Here is an 18,346-nt window from a genome sequence, read left to right as displayed (position 1 = left end):
TACACAAACTGATTCACATTTTTTCTGGCCAAGTTTAGCCATTGTTGGAGCAGTAGTTGTCCAGATTGGCACAGTTTCATTTATTTCAACTTGATATCAAGCCAAATGCAGAAAGTTCAGATGGAATATGAAAGGAATAAAAAAAAAACAGAAGCAAGGAGAGAGTATGAGAAGAGACTGGCAGTTAACATGAAAAGGTCTCCAGATATCATTAGTGAGCATATCAGCTGACTGGCTTGCAGTCAGTCATGTGGATATATTCTAAAGCAAGGTGCAGGACCAGCTAGGGTTGGGTCTGATCCCCGTCCTTTGGGCAAGCTTGTGGAAGGTGGAGAGGGATGGATTTCCATATTGGTAGGATGGGACTTGGGGGCTCATAAAACCATTTCTGGTTCACATGCAACCTAATATAACTTTGTTAGATTTGTTAGAAGGGGGTCCATTGGCGATTAGTGTCAGGTTTGATAAATTCACCCAGACTCTTTAGGCACCACCTTACAAATGCAGAACCATTACCATCTAGGGCAGCAACTACATGAAGCATCTCCCCTGCAAATTCCCCTTCCAAGCCACTTACCATCTTGATTTGGAAATCAGTCACTGCCCCTTCAATGTTGCTGGGTCAAAATACTGGAATTCCATCCCTAACAGCATTGTGCGTGTCCCTCAGTGAAGTGGACCACAGCGGTTCACAGCAGCAGTTAAGGATCCAGCAAGTTCCACATTTCCATGAATGACTAAAAGCAATTTGGAAATGTTTCCCTCCCTAGCCATGCCCTGAACCCATTCATTCTAGGGGGTTGACATGTTTTGTGGTGACTGATTGGTCTCAAATCACTATGGCGTATCCTAAGAATGTGATGAAGCACTATCCAATGCCAATACTTCTATTGAACTGATCGCTTTTATTCGGAGACTAATCTCCTTCCCTGGAGGAGATTTATTGTTTGCACAATAAATTTTAGAACTTATGGGTCCATTAGTGGAATCGTTTATACAATTTCAGCTCTTCTTGCTCTGCCCTATTATTAAACCTTTTTTCCAGCAAAAGGTTTGAACAGACTAACCTGTTTGCCTCATCATGGAGCAGAAAAGCCTTCTCAGTGTCCAAGCTGTCCAGTTCTTTCAACTGTTCAGATTTACCTACGGAAGGGAAATGTGCACTAAAAGGAAACAAGAAAGCAACAATCAGAGGAGCATACGGATAAAGCAGGAGGTTGCTTTGAAAATTCTTTGCTGTATTCCCTATGTCACCACTGTGTGCTCATTTCAGAAGGTTCTCCTTTAGAAGCATATCTCTTTGGAACATTCTACAGTCCTAGAGGGTGCTACATAAAATGGAAGCTTTACAAAAGATGACTTTGTATGCATGACACAGAAGCAGGTCAGCAGCTGGAAAAACATTGCAGCCCTTCACAAAACCTGTTTACCATCTATAAGGCACAAGTCAGGAGTGTAATGGAACACTTCACTGCTGCAGTTCCAACCACACTCAAGAAGCTTGACAGCATTCAGGACAAGATGCAAGTATTTAGAAGAAGGTGAAGAGGGGGCGAGTAGCTGAAGCTAGTATTGATCATCGAGAGAGTGAGCTGGGAAATAGATGATGGAATATATAAAAATGGTAAAGGCTTTGAACCAATGATTATGTTTGTTTTCATGACTGAATACTTAGAAAATTTCCCAATGGTAACTGAAGATCGAGAGGTGATAGGGAGAGATGAACTTCAAACAAATAGTCTCCAACAAAAGGTAGAAAAATGATTGAACCTAAAGACTGACAAGTCCCAGGACCGACGGTCTCCATCCTCTTATCTTAAAAGAAGCAGAGGCGCAAATACTTCACTAAGGTCCTGTGAAATTCCTTAAATACTAGAAAGCTATTGTGAGATTAAAAAATAGCACGTGACATCTTTAAGCAAGCAGCACAGTGGCTCAATGGTTAGCACTGCTGTCTCACAGCGCCAGGGAACCAGGTTTCATTCCACCCTTGGGGCAACTGCTTGTGTGGAGTTTGTACATTCTGCCCAGTGTCTGTGTGGATTTCCTCCCGGTGCTCTGGTTTCCTCCCACAGTCCAAAGATGTACAGGCTAGGTGGATTGGTCATGCTAAATTGCTCATAGTGTTCAGGGATGTGTAGACTAGATAGGTTAGCCATGGGAAATGCAGGGTTAGAGGGTAGGGGTTGGATGCTCTTTGGAGGGTTGGTGTGGGTCTAATGGCCTGCTTCCACACTGTGGGGATTCTATGAAAGATGAGAGACAGAAAATGGGAAACTATGGTTAGCCTGATACGGAAAGCAGCAGAGTCCATTATTTAGGAAGTTTTAGTGGAATGCTTCAAAAATCATAACCTGATTAGACAGAGCAAACATGATTTCTCTTTCACATGTTGAAGTATTTTTTACTGGATCAAGGGTGGACAGAAGGGAAGCAGAAGATGTGTATACTTAGATTTTCAAAAGGCATATGACAGAGTGCCAAATCAAAGGCTGTTGCACAAGGCAAGAGTACATGATGTAGTGAGTAATGTATTTGCACAGATTAAGGATTTATTAGCCAACAGGAAGAAATAGTAAGGATAAATGAATCTTTTTTGGGTTGGCAAGTTGTAACTGAAGTGTCACAAGGATCACTGATGTGGTCTCAATTATTTACTGTCAATATCAATGATATAGCACAGGAGATAGAATGTATGATGGCTAGATTTGCTGAAAACACCAAAATCTGTAGAATAGTAAACTGTCAAGAAAAAAAACAGTGAGATTACAAAGGACTGTTGACAGGTTATATGAGTGAACAAAAATTTGGCGGATTGTGTACAAAATGAACATAAACAAAAAAAACCTGTACTCTGAAGAACGGACACAAAAATAGAAATTGCTGAAGAAATTTAGCAGGTCTGGTAGCACTTGTGGAGAGAAAGCAGAACCAGTTCTGAAGAAGGGTTACGGGCCTTAAAACATTAACTTTGCTTTCTCTCTGAAGCTGCTGCCAGACCTGTGGAGTTTCTCTCGCGATTGTTGTTTTACTAATGTGAACTTGTCCCTTTTGGAGGAAGAATACAAAAGCATTTCACCATTTAAATGGAAAGAGACTGCAGGACCTGGTGGTACAGGTGCATCTGGGGGTCCTGGTAAATGAATCACTAAGTTCAAATATAGGTACAGCACATTATTAGGCAGGTAAATGTAAAGTTGTCATTTACTGCAAGCAGAATGGAATATAAAAGCATGAAAGTTGTCGTTTAGTTGTAAAGGATGTAAGTGCAACTATATTTGGTCTCCTTTTTAGATTAGATTAGATTAGATTACTTACAGTGTGGAAACAGGCCCTTCGGCCCAACAAGTCCACACCGACCCGCCGAAGCGCAACCCACCCATACCCCTACATATACCCCTTACCTAACACTATGGGCAATTTAGCATGGCCAATTCACCTGACCAGCACATCTTTGTGACTGTGGGAGGAAACCGGAGCACCCGGAGGAAACCCACGCAGACACGGGGAGAACGTGCAAACTCCACACAGTCAGTCGCCTGAGGCGGGAATTGAACCCAGGTCCCTGGCGCTGTGAGGCAGCAGTGCTAACCACTGTGCCACCGTGCCGCCCTATTTGAAGCGTATGGATAATTGCTTTAAAAGCAGTTCAGGAAAGGTTCAAATGATTCATTCCTGGGATAAAAGATTTATATTATGAAAAAAAAGTGAACAGGTTAGGCCTACACTCACAGGAATTTAGAAGAATGAAAAATGATTTTATCAAAATAGGTGAAATCTTGAGGAGACCAGAGAGGTTTGGTAACTGGGGGAGAATTCACTCACAGGGAAAAGTAGAACCCCTGGACATAGCGCAAAATAAATGAGGAGAATCTTCTTTCTCTCAAAAGATTGAGAGCTTGTGGAATTCCCTTCCCCAGAAGGTAGTGGAGGCTTGACTTTCACTTTATTCTGAGCTAAATTCATTTTTTGACAAACAAGGGAGTCGAGGATTGTCAAAGTGAAGGTGGTGTGCAGACATTTAGAAAAATGCAGCCGAGACCACAAGTAGATCAACCATTATCTTATTGAATTGTACAAATGCCAAGGGCCAATTTCCTGTTCCCAAGTCCGATGCTGGCCTGTTTGATTGGCATCCCATCCACCTTCAACATTCAACACTTCCATCACTGACACACAGTGGCAGCAGTGTGTACTACCTACACGATGCACTATAGCAATTTATCAAGACTCTCAACAGCAACAGCTTTCAAATCCATGACCTGTACCACCTCAGTTACATGGGAACACCACCACCTGCAAGTTCCTCTCCAAACCACTCACATCTTGATTTGGAAATATCTCAATGTCCCTTCAGTGTTACTAGTTAAATTTTAGGAACTTGTTTCCTAATGGCGTATTGGATGTGCATATGCCACTTTGCAGTGAAGAAAGTAGCTGACCATTGCATTCTCCAGGACATTTAGGGTTGCACTATAAATATATTGTCATCTTCACTAATCCATGTTGTGCAACCCTTAATGATTAATATACGTGGATTGAATTTTTTTGAAGAAGTAACGAAGAGGATCAATGAGGGCGGAGCAGTAGGCGTGATCTTTATGGACTTCAGTAAGGCTTTTAACAAGTTTCCTCATGATAGACTGGTAAGCAAGGTAAGATCTCATGGAATACATGGAGAACTAGCCATTTGGATACAGAACTGGCTCAAAGGTAGAAGACAGAGGATGGTAGTGGAGGGTTGCCTTTCAGGCTGGAGGTCTGTGACCTGTGGTGTGCCACAAGGATCGGTGCTGGGTCCACAGTTTTTTTTTATAATTTATTTAAATAAATTGGATGTGAACATAGGAGGTATAGTTAGTAAATTTGCAGATGACACCAAAATCAGAGGTGTAGTGGATAGCAAAGGAGGTTACCTCAGAGTGCAATGGGATCTTGATCAAATAGGGCAATGGGCTGAGGTGGAGTTTAATTTACATAAATTTGAGGTGCTGCACTTTGGAAAGGCAAATTAGAACAGGACTTATACACTTAATGGCAAGGTCTTGGGGGTGTTGCTGAACAAAGAGATCTTGGAATGCAGGTTCATAGTTCCTCAAAAGTCAAGTCGCAGGATAGGATAGTGAAGGCGGCATTTGGTATGCTTTCCTTTATTGGTGAGTGCTTGAGTACAGGAGTTGGGAGGTCATGTTGCGGCTGTAGAGGACATTGGTTAGGCCACTTTTGGAATATTGCATGCAATTCTGGTCTCCCTCCTATTGGAAGGATATTGTGAAACTTGAAAGTGTTCAGAAAAGATTTACAATGATGTTGTCAGGATTGGAGGGTTTGAATTACAGGCAGAGGCTGAATAGTTTGGAGCTGTTTTCCCCGGAGTGTCGGAGGCTGAGGGGTGATCTTACTAAGGTTTATAAAATCATGAGGAGCGTGGATACGGGTGTGTGTGTGTGCGCGCGCGCACACACACATGGTCAGGGAGACTAGAAGCCATAGGTTTAGTGTGAGAGAGGTAAGATTTAAAAGTGAAACTAAGGGGCAACCTTTTCACATTCACGTGAATGGAATGAGCTGCCAGAGGAAGTGGTGGACACTGGTACAATTATAGCATTTTACAAGACATCCGGATGAGTATATAAATAGGATGGGTTTGAGGAATATGGGCCAAGTGCTGGCAAATGGGATTAGATTAGGCTAGGATACCTGTTTGGCATGGACGTGTTGGACTGAACGGTCTCTGTTTCCGTGCTGTACATCTCTGTGATTCTAGGACTTTGCGATTTTTTTGTTCAGCTGCCTTGTCTTCCAATTTATATTACCAACCTGTTTCGCCAACCAAAATATTCTACTTCACGCTTATTTGATAATGATCAAATTCAAAGATGGTACTGGACAGTTATGAATAAGGTAATAACATAAGCATTATTTCTACCCCACAGTTCAAGGTACTCTTTAAATTCTCTTGAAATTGCTGTTTATTTTAGTTTTCAATAGTTGTTATCCCAAAATAAATTAATACTGAACATTCTTATGCTCTGAATTCCTGCTGTGTATGATGCATAGAGCTCTTAGGGCTACATTGTTTCTGAACGACTGACTTAGTTCACTCGCTCCTGTTGTCTACCTTGTGTAAAGAAGTACACTTCCACAAATCTGGTACTAAATCTACCTTTCACAATCTCTTAATCTGTGGACATGAAAATAAACTCCAATGTAAACAAATCAATCAAAATTAACAGTAACCGTACTAGCCACATGGAGTCACTGTTTTATTCTGTTCACTATCAATGTGGGTGGAGCATGATGTACACAGATAAGGGTTTTGTTGATGGCTCCACTATTTGCAAAACAGCAATATTGCTTATTTATCTGAGTTTTTTTTATGTTCCTGGAAGGATATATGAAAAAGTCCGCTGTTGGTGCCATCTTTCTCTAAATACTAAATCATGAGAGGTTTTGATAAGTTGAATAGCAGGTATAGTTTCTCTAGGGTGGGGGATTTCAAGAATGGGGCTTTTTTTTAGTATGAGGGGAGAAAGATTTAAAAAAGACATGGGGCAACCTTTTTTTTTAAAGTAGATAGAACGATTCATGTGTGGAATGAACTTCCAGTTGAAGTGGTGGATCCGGGGCACAGTTGTAATGTTTAAAAGACATTTAGATAAGTATATGAATAAGAAATGTTTGGAGGAATATGGACAAAGTGCAGGCAGGTGGGACTAGTTTAGTTTGTGATTATTGGGACTGGTTAGACCGAAGGGTCTGTTTTTGTGTTGCATGACTCTGACTCTTCACCAGCCTACACCTCGCATTGATCAACCTTATATTTTCTCAAAGTTACCTTGATCCTTATTCCTGTAGAACCTTCTGTTGTCTGCTCAATAAGCTCAAAGTATACCATCCTATTGATTTTTCTCCATTTGCATACAGTGTATAGGCTGGGACTCATCATATAGTGTGTTATTTTAGTCTCTTTTTCATTAGAATCTCAAAACTGGAACCCCATATTCTCTCAACCTCCAGAATGGAAAGACTGTGTATTTGAGTAACACACCAAATATTTCTTATCACACAATATGGGCTTTGCTACTTCACCAAGATCATGGCATTGGCCTTGATCACTATCAAGCTGCTGTGACAGCTACAAAACTCAGCTGGCGGAGCACTTGGGTCAATGGCCCAGGATTGGACCTGATAGAATCCCTACAGTATGGAAGCAGGCCATTCAGCCCATCGAGTTATTACCAACCCTCCAAAGAGCTTCCCACCTAGACCCACCTATCCCTGTAACTTTGCATTCCCCATGGCTCACTCACCTAGCCTTCCCATCTTTGGACTGTGGGAGGAAACCCACACAGACAGTCGCCTGAGGGTGGAATTGAACCTGGTGTTGTGAGGCAGCAGTGCTAACCACTGAGCTACTGTTACTGAGCTGCAGGTTTCTAAAATCCTCATCTGTTAATGACCAATTAACCATTAAATGGATGCCTCTTTGGCTGGTAAGGCCTACATAGGACTTCCTGCACTCTCTGTATTAACTCCCTAAAGGATCGTAAGTGTTTGAAACTCTCTTCTGCAAATGATGCTAGATGAACTGGACATTGTTATATCTAAGATGATAAAACATTTGTTAACAAAATATAGCAAGAAGGCTATATATAACTGTAGCTTGAATCTATTCTTGTTCCCACAATCCTATAGTTTTCTTAAAAATAAATGCCGTAAATCATTAAACCTGTTCTTTCAGGTAGACGTCAATGTGTCAATTAAAAACAGAAAATACTAGAAATACTGAACAGGTCAGGTAGTCTCTGCACCTGAAACATTAATACTGCTTCGCTTGCTGCCTGGCCTGTTGAGTGTTTCCAGCATTGTGTGTGTGTTTCTGCCTGGATACACAAGGCTAACACTGTGGGGATGAAGGAAGCATGGCACTTTAAAGTACTGTCCTCTAGGAAGGATGACAGTGAAATGCCTCATTTGTTTTAATGACTGAGGTAGCTACTAAAGTCCCTGTGACATTATGAAGAGAGCTCCTCTGGTGAGGAGGACAAACATGCCACTCTCAACCAATCCCACCTGATTGTAAATTAACCAGGCATTATTCTTACCTTTGCTAAATTACCACAGTGAAATGATTACCCATTTTACAGCCACTGAACTTCAAGAGTTGAAACATCCTGATTTGTTGAGGTACAACTGCATGTATTACGTGTTGGTAAGTTCTCTCATTATGTCATTACCTGAAGGTGATAAGGTTGGTGAATATCAGAGGAGGACACCAGAATCCACACAACAACTTCCAGATTGGAGTATCCGTTGACATATCGCCCCACCAGATTTTTGTCAACAGTGCCTAAAATTCAGAAACGATCATGATTATCAAAAATGAGAGCTAGCATTGATAAAGCAGGCCAAATGGCCTTTTTTTTGCAATCATTCTATCATGCATTCTATGATGTTGTAGATATGTCCACTGGTCATTATTAAAAAAAGCAAATGCAAGCTTTTCATTCTAATTTTAAAAATACCTTTCTTGTACATGGATGATACAGAGCCACACCAACTAGCAAAGTCACAGGTTTAATTCACAATGTGCGATGAATTGGGCTGAATCCAGGGATTCATTCCTATTTCCTGGGAAAAGGCACAGGGCAAGGGGCAAAAAAAATCCAGCACTGTTAGAGCTTCCAGCTGGGAAGTTCTTACCCGTGAACGTGACCGAAGATATGAGCAGGCATCGATCATAGAGGCAGCTGTGGTATTGCCACTGAACTAGCCAGAGAGCCAGGCTAATATTCTGGGGACAAAAACAGAAATTGCTGGCCAAACTCTTCAGAGTCACCAAACCCGAAACGTTAACTCTACTCTCTCCCCACAGACACTGGGCTGAGTTTTGCCAGCAGTTTCTGTTTGTTTTTTAATGGCAGATGTTTCAATAAAAATCTGGAACGAGAAGCAAACATCATTGTAACTAGGCAAAAGTGAGTACTGCAGATGCTGGAAATCAGAGTCTAGATTAGAGCAGTGCTGGAAAAGCACAGCAGGTCAGGCAGCATCCGAGGAGCAGAAAAATCGACGTTTCGGGCAAAAGTTCCTGATGACGGGCCTTTGCCCGAAACATCAATTGTCCTGCTCCTCAGATGCTGCCTGACCTGCTGTGCTTTTCCAGCACCACTCTAATCTAGACTATGTAACCACTGCCAATAGTTTTTTTTTAAAAAAAGCATTCTGCTTTACGAATGCCCTTCAGGGAAGGAAATCTATGTGACTCCAGACGTGGTTAACTCAACTGACTTCTGAAATGACCTAGAAAGCCAATCAGTCTTGCAGATGAGCAACAAATACAGACCTTGTCAGTCATGTTTCCATCCCATGTGAGAATTCTAAAAATCAACATAACTGCATGTAAATAATCAATACAATTAACAAGCAATTTCTAACAAACGACCACACAGTAACCCCCAAACAAAACAGTAGATTAGATGAATATCGCACCAGTCCCTTAGATTATGGGTGCTCAGGTCCTGCTCAGTCCTTCCACCTTAAGCTCTTTATATCCAGACAACTCCCAGACCCCTATTTAATGGTCCGGTATGCCAAGGTACGGATGAATATTTTTTGACAAGATAGCAAGCAGGAATCTGTCTGCACTTCCTTTCTTGATGTCAGAGGTAGGTTCTTTACACAAAGAGTGGTGGGTGTGTGGAATGCACTGCCAGCAGATTCAGATACATTAGGGATGTTTCAGCTGCTCTTGGATAGGCACATGGATGATAGTACAATGAAAGGTATGTAGGTTAGTTTGATCTTAGAGTAGGATAAAAGGTTGGCACAACATCGAGGGCTGAAGGGCCTGTACTGTGCTGTACTCTTCTATGTTCTTTATGATGTCACTACGTTCAACTTGCAGTATAGATGAGAGTTACTGTGTTCCCCTTTACCGTGAGGTTCCATGGTGAACTTAGTGTCTGTGTCACAACCCAGATCAGATATCAAATCAGCAAAGGTCAGGGCTACACCCTAAGGTATTCCACAATCTTACAACTCAGTAAATCACTGCTGTATCTAACAGAGTGAATGCAACAACAGCTCTACAATGGTCACTGTAAACAGACCCCACCCCCTTCACAATACAAGTACCTATTACAAACCGATAGCAAGTGATTTGTCACTTTATGTTCCCAGCAGTAGGGGAAAATGCCAGGGAAGGGAACAATTTGTTGGGAAGGGTTAATGCAACAGCACTATCTGTGCAGACCCACCTCCGCCTCCCGGTGTTCAGACAGACCAAGGTTCCAGTTGCATGGGAAATGTCATTCAACAATCAAAGAACCCAAACAAAATTCTATCAGAGCTTCATGAAGATTCAAATAATCCTTTAGACCTGAAATTAATGAAAATAAAAATCACAGCTTCTTAATGAAGAAAAACCCAAAGAACTAGGGATACTGGAAATCAGATACAAAAAATTGCTTGAAAAACTCATCAGGTTTGGCAGCATCTGTGGAGAGAAGCAGAGGTCACGTCTCAGGTCCAGTGACCCTTCTTCAGAACTGATGGTAGAGCATAGAACATAGAACATTACAGCACAGTACAGGCCCTTTGGCCCTCGATGTTGCGCCGACCTGTGAAACCAATCTGAAGCCCATCTAACATACACTATTCCATTTTCATCCATATGACCATTTAAATGCCCTTAAAATTGGCAAGTCTACTACTGTTGCAGGCACGGCATTCCATACCACTACTGCTCTCTGAGTAATGAAATTACCTCTGACATCTGTCCTATATCTATCACCCTTCAATTTAAAGATATGTCCCCTCATGCTATTCATCACTATCTAAGAAAAATGGCACTTACTGTCCACCCTGTTTAACCCTCTTATCTTATGTTTCAATTAAGTCACCTCTCAACCTTCTTCTCTCAAATGAAAACAATCTCAAGTCCCTCGCCTTTCCTCATAAGACTTTCCCTCCATATCAGGTAACATCCTAATAAATCTCCTCTGAACACTTTCCAATGCTTCCACATCCTTCCTTTACTGTAGTGACCAGAACTGTACGCAATACTCCAAGTGCAGCTGCAGCAGAGTTTTGTACAGCTGCAGCATGACCTCATGACTCCAAAACTCAATCCCTCTACCAATAAAAGCAAACACACCATATGCCTTCTTAACCACCCTATCAACTTGGGTGGCAACTTTCAGGGATCTATGTACATGGACACCGAGATCCCTCTGCTCATCGACACTACCAAGGATCTCACTATTAGCCCAGTACTCTTTACTCCTGTTGCTCCTTCCAAAGTGAATCACCTCACACTTATCCACATTAAACTCCATTTGTCACCTCTCATCCCAAATCTACAGCTTATCTCTGTCCCTCTGTAACCTGCAACATCCTTTGGCACTGTCCACAACTCTACCGACTTTAGTGTCATCTGCAAATTTACTAACCCAGAGAACCCTAGGATAAATCCCGTCCAGACCAGGGGCCTTATCAATTTTCACATTTTCTAGAATTGCTAACAACTTCTCGTGAACCACAATCCCATCTAATCTAGTAGCCTGTATCTCAGTATTCTCCTCGACAACATTGTCTTTTTCCAGTGTGAATGATGATGAAAAATATTCATTTAGGCACTTCCCCTACCTCCTCAGACTCCACGCACAACTTCCCACTACTGTCCTTGATTAGCCCTACTCTTACTCTAGTCATTCTTTTATTCTTGATATACTTATGGAAAGCTTTAGGGTTTTCCTGGATCCTATCTGCCAATGATTTCTCATGTCCCTTCCTGGCTCTCCTTAGCTCTCTCTTTAGGTCTTTCTTGGCTAACTTGGAACTCTCAAGCACCCTAACTGAGCCTTCATGTCTCATCCTAACATAAGCCTTCTTCTTCCTCTTGTCAAGAGGTTCAACTTCTTTAGTAAACCACGGCTCCCGCACTCAACAATCTCTTTCCTGCCTGACCGGTACACATTTATCAAGTACCCGCAGTAGCTATTCCTTGAACTAGCTCCACATTTTAATTGCGCCCATCCCCTGCAGTTTCCTTCTCCAACCTATGCATCCTAAATTTTGCCTAATAGCCTTTGTCTTTTCCCCATCTGTAATTCTTGTCCTGTGGTATATACCTATCCCTTTCCATTGCCAAAGTAAACATAACCGAATTGTGGTCATTATCACCAAAGAGCTCCCCTACCTCCAAATCTAACACTTGGCCAGGTTCATTACCCAGTACCCAATCCAATGTGGCCCCATCCCTTGCTGGCCTGTCTACATACTGTGTCAGGAAACCCTCCTGCACACAATGGACAAAAACTGACATCTAAGGTACTCGAACTATAGTATTTCCAGTCAATATTTGGAAAGTTAAAGACCACATAACAACTACCCTGTCACTCTTGCTCCTATCTAGAATTATCTTTGCTATCCTTTCCTCTACATCTCTGGAACTATTCTGAGCCCTGCAGAGAACTCCCAACAGGGTGACCTCTCCTTTCCTGTTTCTAACCCCAGCCCATACTACCTCAGTAGATGTGTCCTCAAACGTCCTTTCTGCTACTGTAATGTGTCCTTGATTAACAAGGCTACACCTCCCCCTCTTTTACCAACTTCTCTGTTCTTACCGAAACATCTAAATCCCAGTACCTGCAACAACCATTCCTGTCCCTCCTCTCTCCATGTCCCTGAAATGGCCACAACATCGAGATCCCAGGTACCAACCCATGCTGCAAGTTCACCCACCTTATTCCGGATGCTCCTGGCATTGTGTAGGCACACTTCAAACCACCTTCCTGCTTGCCGGTGCACTCTTGTGACCTTGAAACTCTATTTCTGACCTCGAAACCCTATTTCTGACCTCACTACTCTCAATCTCCTGGACACTGGAACCACAATTTAGGTTCCATCCCCCTGCTGAGTTAGCTTAAATCCTCCTGAAGACCATTACCAAATTTCCCCTGTAGAATATTGTAACCCCTCTGGTTCAGGTGCAGACCATCCTGTTTCTAGAGGTCCCATCTACCGCAGAATGAGCCCCAATTATCCAAAACCCTCCCTCCTGAACCATCCCTGTAGCCACGTGTTCCACTCCTCTCTCTCCCTATTCCTCGTCTCACTCGCACATGGCACGGGTAACAAAGTGTTTGTTCTAGATAAAAACTCTGTTTGTTCTAGCTCTAAGCTTCCTCCCTAGCTCACTGAATTTCTGCCTTAAAGATTAAATAAATTAGTTTAAATTCACTACAGTTGGAAGCAGGCCCTTCGGCCCAACAAGTCCACACTGACCCTACGAAGAGTAACTCACCTAGACCCATTCCCCGACCCTATATTTACCCCTGACTAATGCACTTAACATATGGACAATTTAGCATAGTCAATTCACCTAATCTGCACATCTTTGGATTGTGGGAGGAAACCAGAGCACCCAAAGAAAACCCACACAGACACAGGGAGAATGTGTGAACTCCACACAGACAGTTGCCTGAAGCTGGAATCGAACCCAGGTCCCTGGTGCCAGGAGGCCACCCTTCCATAAATCGCCATCCCTTTTCTTACCTATGTCATTAGTGCCTATGGTAGCTTGAAATAAAAGGTTAGCATTTATACTGGTGGTGGGAGGGGGAAGAGTAAACAAGAGACAGTTCAAAGAGAGAGAAAAACAGTTGGCGAGAAAAAGGATTAGGTAAAGGTCAGTCTGGGAGAATGACTAGCTGCTAACGGGGACCATTAGTGGCTGCCAATTGGTTGTGTGTGGTAGCAGACCATGTGATGACGAGACCTGGTGTGCGGAGATTAGGGCAAGGACAAGGGAGAAGCAGCCCAGGCCCAAAAATTATTGAACTCAATACTGAATGCTGAAGGTCACAGGGCACCCAAGTGGAAAATTAGGTCCTGGGGAGACAGAATGCAGATTGGGGAACTGCTTTGCAGAATACCTTTGTTCTACCTGCAAAAATGACCCCGCGCTTCCAGTTGCCTGGCACTACAACACACCAGGAGAAAGTGAGGATTGCAGATCTGCAGTGAGGACTTGAACACACCACTGTGTTCCCTGGCCAACATCTGTGTCTCAGGCTTGCTGCGGTGCTCCAGCGAAGCTCAGCACAAGCTGGAAAACAGTATCTCATTCTCCGCCCGGAACCCTGCAGCCTTCAGGACTCAATATCGAGTTCAACAATTTTAGGGCCTGAACACCTATGCCCTTGGCCTTACCCAAACCCCACACACCAGGCCTTATCATCACATAGGCTTCTACCCTACACAACCAATTGCCAGTTACTAATGTTCCCCATTAGCAGCTAGTCATTCTCTTTCCTTTGTCTGCACAATGGCGTTTCTCGGTTTCTGGCCTCTATCTCCACCCATCATTTGCTCCTCCCTCCATTTTCAGCATATATATCATTCCTCTCGTGGCTATAATCAGTTCAGAAGAAGGGTCACTAGACCAGAAACATTAACTCTGTTTTCTCTCCACAGATGCTGCCAGACTGCTGAGTTTCTCCAGCAATTTTTAGTTTTGTTACAGTTTCTGAACGGAGAGTTAATGTCGCTCGTGAGGCAAGTTAAAGTCTACGCCTTTGAAAAAGCTTTATATCTTTCAAGTTATTTATGATTTATATATTGAGCTTACATATTAAGCAGTCTGACAACCCTGAGAATGTAGTGAAGTTGATTAAAGTGTTGGAGATCAGCATGGATACCAATAATGCACATACTCAAACCAATTTTGTGCCAACAAGTAATGCTACCTGATGAAGGAGCAGCGCTCTGAAAGCTTGTACTTCTAAATAAACCTGTTGGACAATAACCTGGTGTTGTGTGATTTTTAACAAATAATATCACTAAGAGGAGATCACCTCAAATTGGGGGAGTGAGCCAGACCAAAGGACTTTAATGGAGAAGGATGGTGTGGTCCATCACATCAAAAGCGATAGAGATGTGTCATTAAGTCAGTGTGACTCACATTCTACACCTCCATGGAACAAAAACGTTTCAAATACTTATTGTGAGAAATAAGAAAACCATCTAACGGCAGCCAGTTGCTTTACAAAAAAGGCAATTATATTGTCAAACTTGTAGATGGAGATGGTAAAGTTGAGACACCACATCTGTACCTGAACACCGTCATGTGCAAAGAAGGATTTAGCATCTGCTTCTGTCGCTAACTGCAGGCAAGTGGTCTTGCTCCAGTACTTGGTCTTGCGAATCAGCAAGTAGAAAGCTCTGTCCTCACTGTTAGTGTAACACTGGCCAAACAGGTCTGCAGCCAGAGGGGAGAAAAAAGAATCACTTCCAATTATTACAGGACGTTACTGAATAATAAACAGACAGGCTTCACATCATAGTTTCATGGTAATAGAAGCAGGAGTAGACCATTTGGTCCATCGAGCCTACTCTGTCATTCATTAAGATCATGGTTGATCTATCCATTATCTCAGCTCCTTCTACCTGCATTATCCCCATAACCCTCAATTCCCCTACCACGCAAAAACCCATCCAACTGTGTCGTGAACATATTTAATGAAGCTGCCTCTACTGCTTCCTTGGGCAGGGAATTTACTACCCTCTGGGAAAAGCAATTCCTTTCCATCCCAGTCCTAGATCTACTCCCCCTAATCTTGAGGCCACATTCCCTAGTCCTAGTCTCACACACCAACGGAAACAACTTGCCTACCTCTACCTTATTTATCCCTTTCATAATTTGTATGTTTCTTTAGTTTCCCTCTCAATCTTCTAAATTCTAGTGAGTACAGTCCCGGGTGACTCAACCTCTCCTCATAGGGTAATCCTCTCATCTCCAGAATCAACCTGGTGAATCGCCTCTGCACCACCTCCAAAGCCAGTATGTCCTTCCACAAGTAAGGAGACCATAACTGCGCACAATACTCCAGGTGTAGCCTCACCAGCACCTTATACAATTGCAGCAGAACCTTCCTGCTCTTAAATTTAATCCCTATAGCAATGAAAGTCAATATTCCATTTACCTTCCTGATTACTTGTTACACCTGCAAATCAAATTTTAGCGATTCCTGTATGAGCACTCCTTTGCATAACAACATGCTGTAATCTTTCACCATTTAAATTATACTCTGACCTACTATATTTACTTCCAAAATGGATAACCTCACATTAACCAACATTGTACTCCATCTGCCAGACCCTCGCCCACTCACTGACTTATCTACATCTCTCTGCAGACCCTCCACATCCTCTGCACAGTTGCCTTTCCACTCAATTTAGTGCCATCAACAAACTTGGATATGTTTCACTCGGTCTCCTTTTCAAAATCATTTATATATATCATGAACAGTTGCCAGCCCAACACTGAGCCCTGCGGCACACTACTCAGCACTGATCTCCAACCAGAGAAACATCCATTTATTTTAACTCTCTGCTTTCTATTGGTTAACCAGTCCTCTATTCATGCTCGTATATTCCTCGCAAATCCATGCAATCTTGTCTTATCGGTATGGCATCCCACTGGGGTAACATACTGGAAACCAAGTACCATTATTCCTGGTTAAAACCGAAAGAACTGTGTATGCTGTAAACCAGAAACAAAAACTGAAGTTGCTGGAAAAGCTCAGCAGGTCTGGCAGCATCTGTGGAGCGAAATCAGAGCTAATGTTTCAGGTCCTGGTCTAAGGAAGGGTCACTGGATCCGAAATGTTAATTCTGAATTCTCTTCACAGATGCTGCCAGACCTGCTGAGCCTTTCCAGCAATTTCTGTTTTTGTGACCATTATTCCTGGAGTTGTCACAAACGTTAAAGGTGTTATAAATGTATGCAAAGTTACCCAATTAATCTGCCTTTCAGTCTCAGGTGGAGAGAAAGCCCATACCAGGTTTCTGTGCATAACAAGAATTACTATCTGTCACAAATAAATAGAATGTAGCTGTAAATAAAGAATGATGAGCCCACAACTTAAAATTCTACTGTTGAAACTCTAACCCCTTATAAAACAATTTCTGCACATGTGTACAGGAAGACAGACACACAAAAAACAGGATGTAATGGGTGGAGGGAAAGACTGGGAGAGCACTTCAATATCTCTGTCCACAGAATCCACTGAGATGATCCTTTTAGCTTGCTAGAACTTATTGCTCTTTGAGCTTCTTTCTCCAGGGATTTCACTTGGAGGAGGTAGAGGGTGACGAGCAATAAAATTTCTGACTTATTGGTAAAGAGCGACTGCTTACCAAAACTGTGGTGGAAAAATATAGATTGCCCGTTTTCAGGCTCAAGGCTGTGGAGAAAAGGATAACATTTTCTTTCAAGGAGGTCCATGTGGCTTCTGACCCAAACATTCACACCCACAAGCTGTTCAGCTGCCTGTGAGGTGATAGCATAGTTGTTGGCAGGGCGAGAGGATTTTGTCAATGACACCTGGTTATCCATTCCAGAGACAGATTAGCTACTTCTTGCTAGCCAAATCTATCTTCTTACACAGTCCTTGGCTCCAATGCACCCACCCTTCTACCCTCATCACTGCTTGAACAAACAGCAGTGTAAACAACACTCACAATGAGCAACTTGCTTTAAATAGTACAGTGACATCTCCACAATCCTTACTTTATAAAGATCTTTTATTCCCATTTCAGTTCACAATCAAAATACAGAAAAATGCAAAGAAATGGTCTTTACGTGTAATAGTTTTAATAGATCTTTAAAGTTTTGAAAGTGGACCTCTAAGTGGAGATTCTACAGAATTATACCATAGTGAACAAAATAGATCATCTGACCAAAGTTATTTAAATGCCAAGTTTGGATATTTGGCAAGATAGGATGGGGCAGGGAAGAAAAAGGCACAGGTTCAAACTAATAAAGGCAACATTAGGACTGACAGGAAGTTCTTCTTCACACTGAGAGGGATCAACACATAGACAGGACTCCCAACTAGAGAATCAGAGGGAACAGCTAATTTCAGAAGCAATTGGAAATTGCACGTCTTAGAGCTTTATTAGATTGATAAACGAAAACAGATTGATTGCCCTGACTCCTTTACAAAGTATTTCCTAATCTGGTCCATGGTCTATGCACCAATGGTGTTGTAAGAGATGTTGCTGTTTGGGTTTTTTTTTAAATGTACCTAGTGCCAGTTGATCATATTTGGCCTTCTTCATGCTCTGAGATGTCTCAGTGTCCGATTCCAAGTGAGCCATTTCTTTCAAAATCTTGCATGCGGCCAGTGCTGCAGGCACTGCTTCTGGACCCTATAGGAGAGAGACAGACAGACAGAGACAGAGAGAAACTCACACAATCAATCAGTTATTTGCACGTGTCAAGGGGAAGTTAACCCTTGTAAATTCAAAGCTAAACCTATGGATCCATTAAACC

At 42.4% G+C, this 18,346-nt stretch overlaps 1 protein-coding gene across 1 annotated transcript in view; it reads right to left on the bottom strand.

The window, feature by feature from the left end:
- trpm5 (transient receptor potential cation channel, subfamily M, member 5) overlaps positions 1 to 18,346 on the bottom strand; it is a 123,421-nt gene that overhangs the window by 30,991 nt on the left and 74,084 nt on the right. Inside the window, exons 13-16 of the mRNA XM_060838763.1 lie at positions 18,099 to 18,222; positions 15,123 to 15,268; positions 8,241 to 8,353; positions 1,068 to 1,163 (exon numbers count right to left, since the gene is read on the bottom strand). Coding sequence (XP_060694746.1) covers positions 1,068 to 1,163; positions 8,241 to 8,353; positions 15,123 to 15,268; positions 18,099 to 18,222 — 479 coding nt within the window. The remainder of the gene's footprint in view (positions 1 to 1,067; positions 1,164 to 8,240; positions 8,354 to 15,122; positions 15,269 to 18,098; positions 18,223 to 18,346) is intronic.

The sequence above is a fragment of the Hemiscyllium ocellatum genome, chromosome 18 (genome assembly GCF_020745735.1).
Source record: "Hemiscyllium ocellatum isolate sHemOce1 chromosome 18, sHemOce1.pat.X.cur, whole genome shotgun sequence".
In the NCBI taxonomy this organism is placed as follows: domain Eukaryota; kingdom Metazoa; phylum Chordata; class Chondrichthyes; order Orectolobiformes; family Hemiscylliidae; genus Hemiscyllium; species Hemiscyllium ocellatum.
The sequence above is the reverse complement of the archived record's forward strand: the minus strand, read 5'-3'. Positions and strand labels throughout refer to the sequence as shown.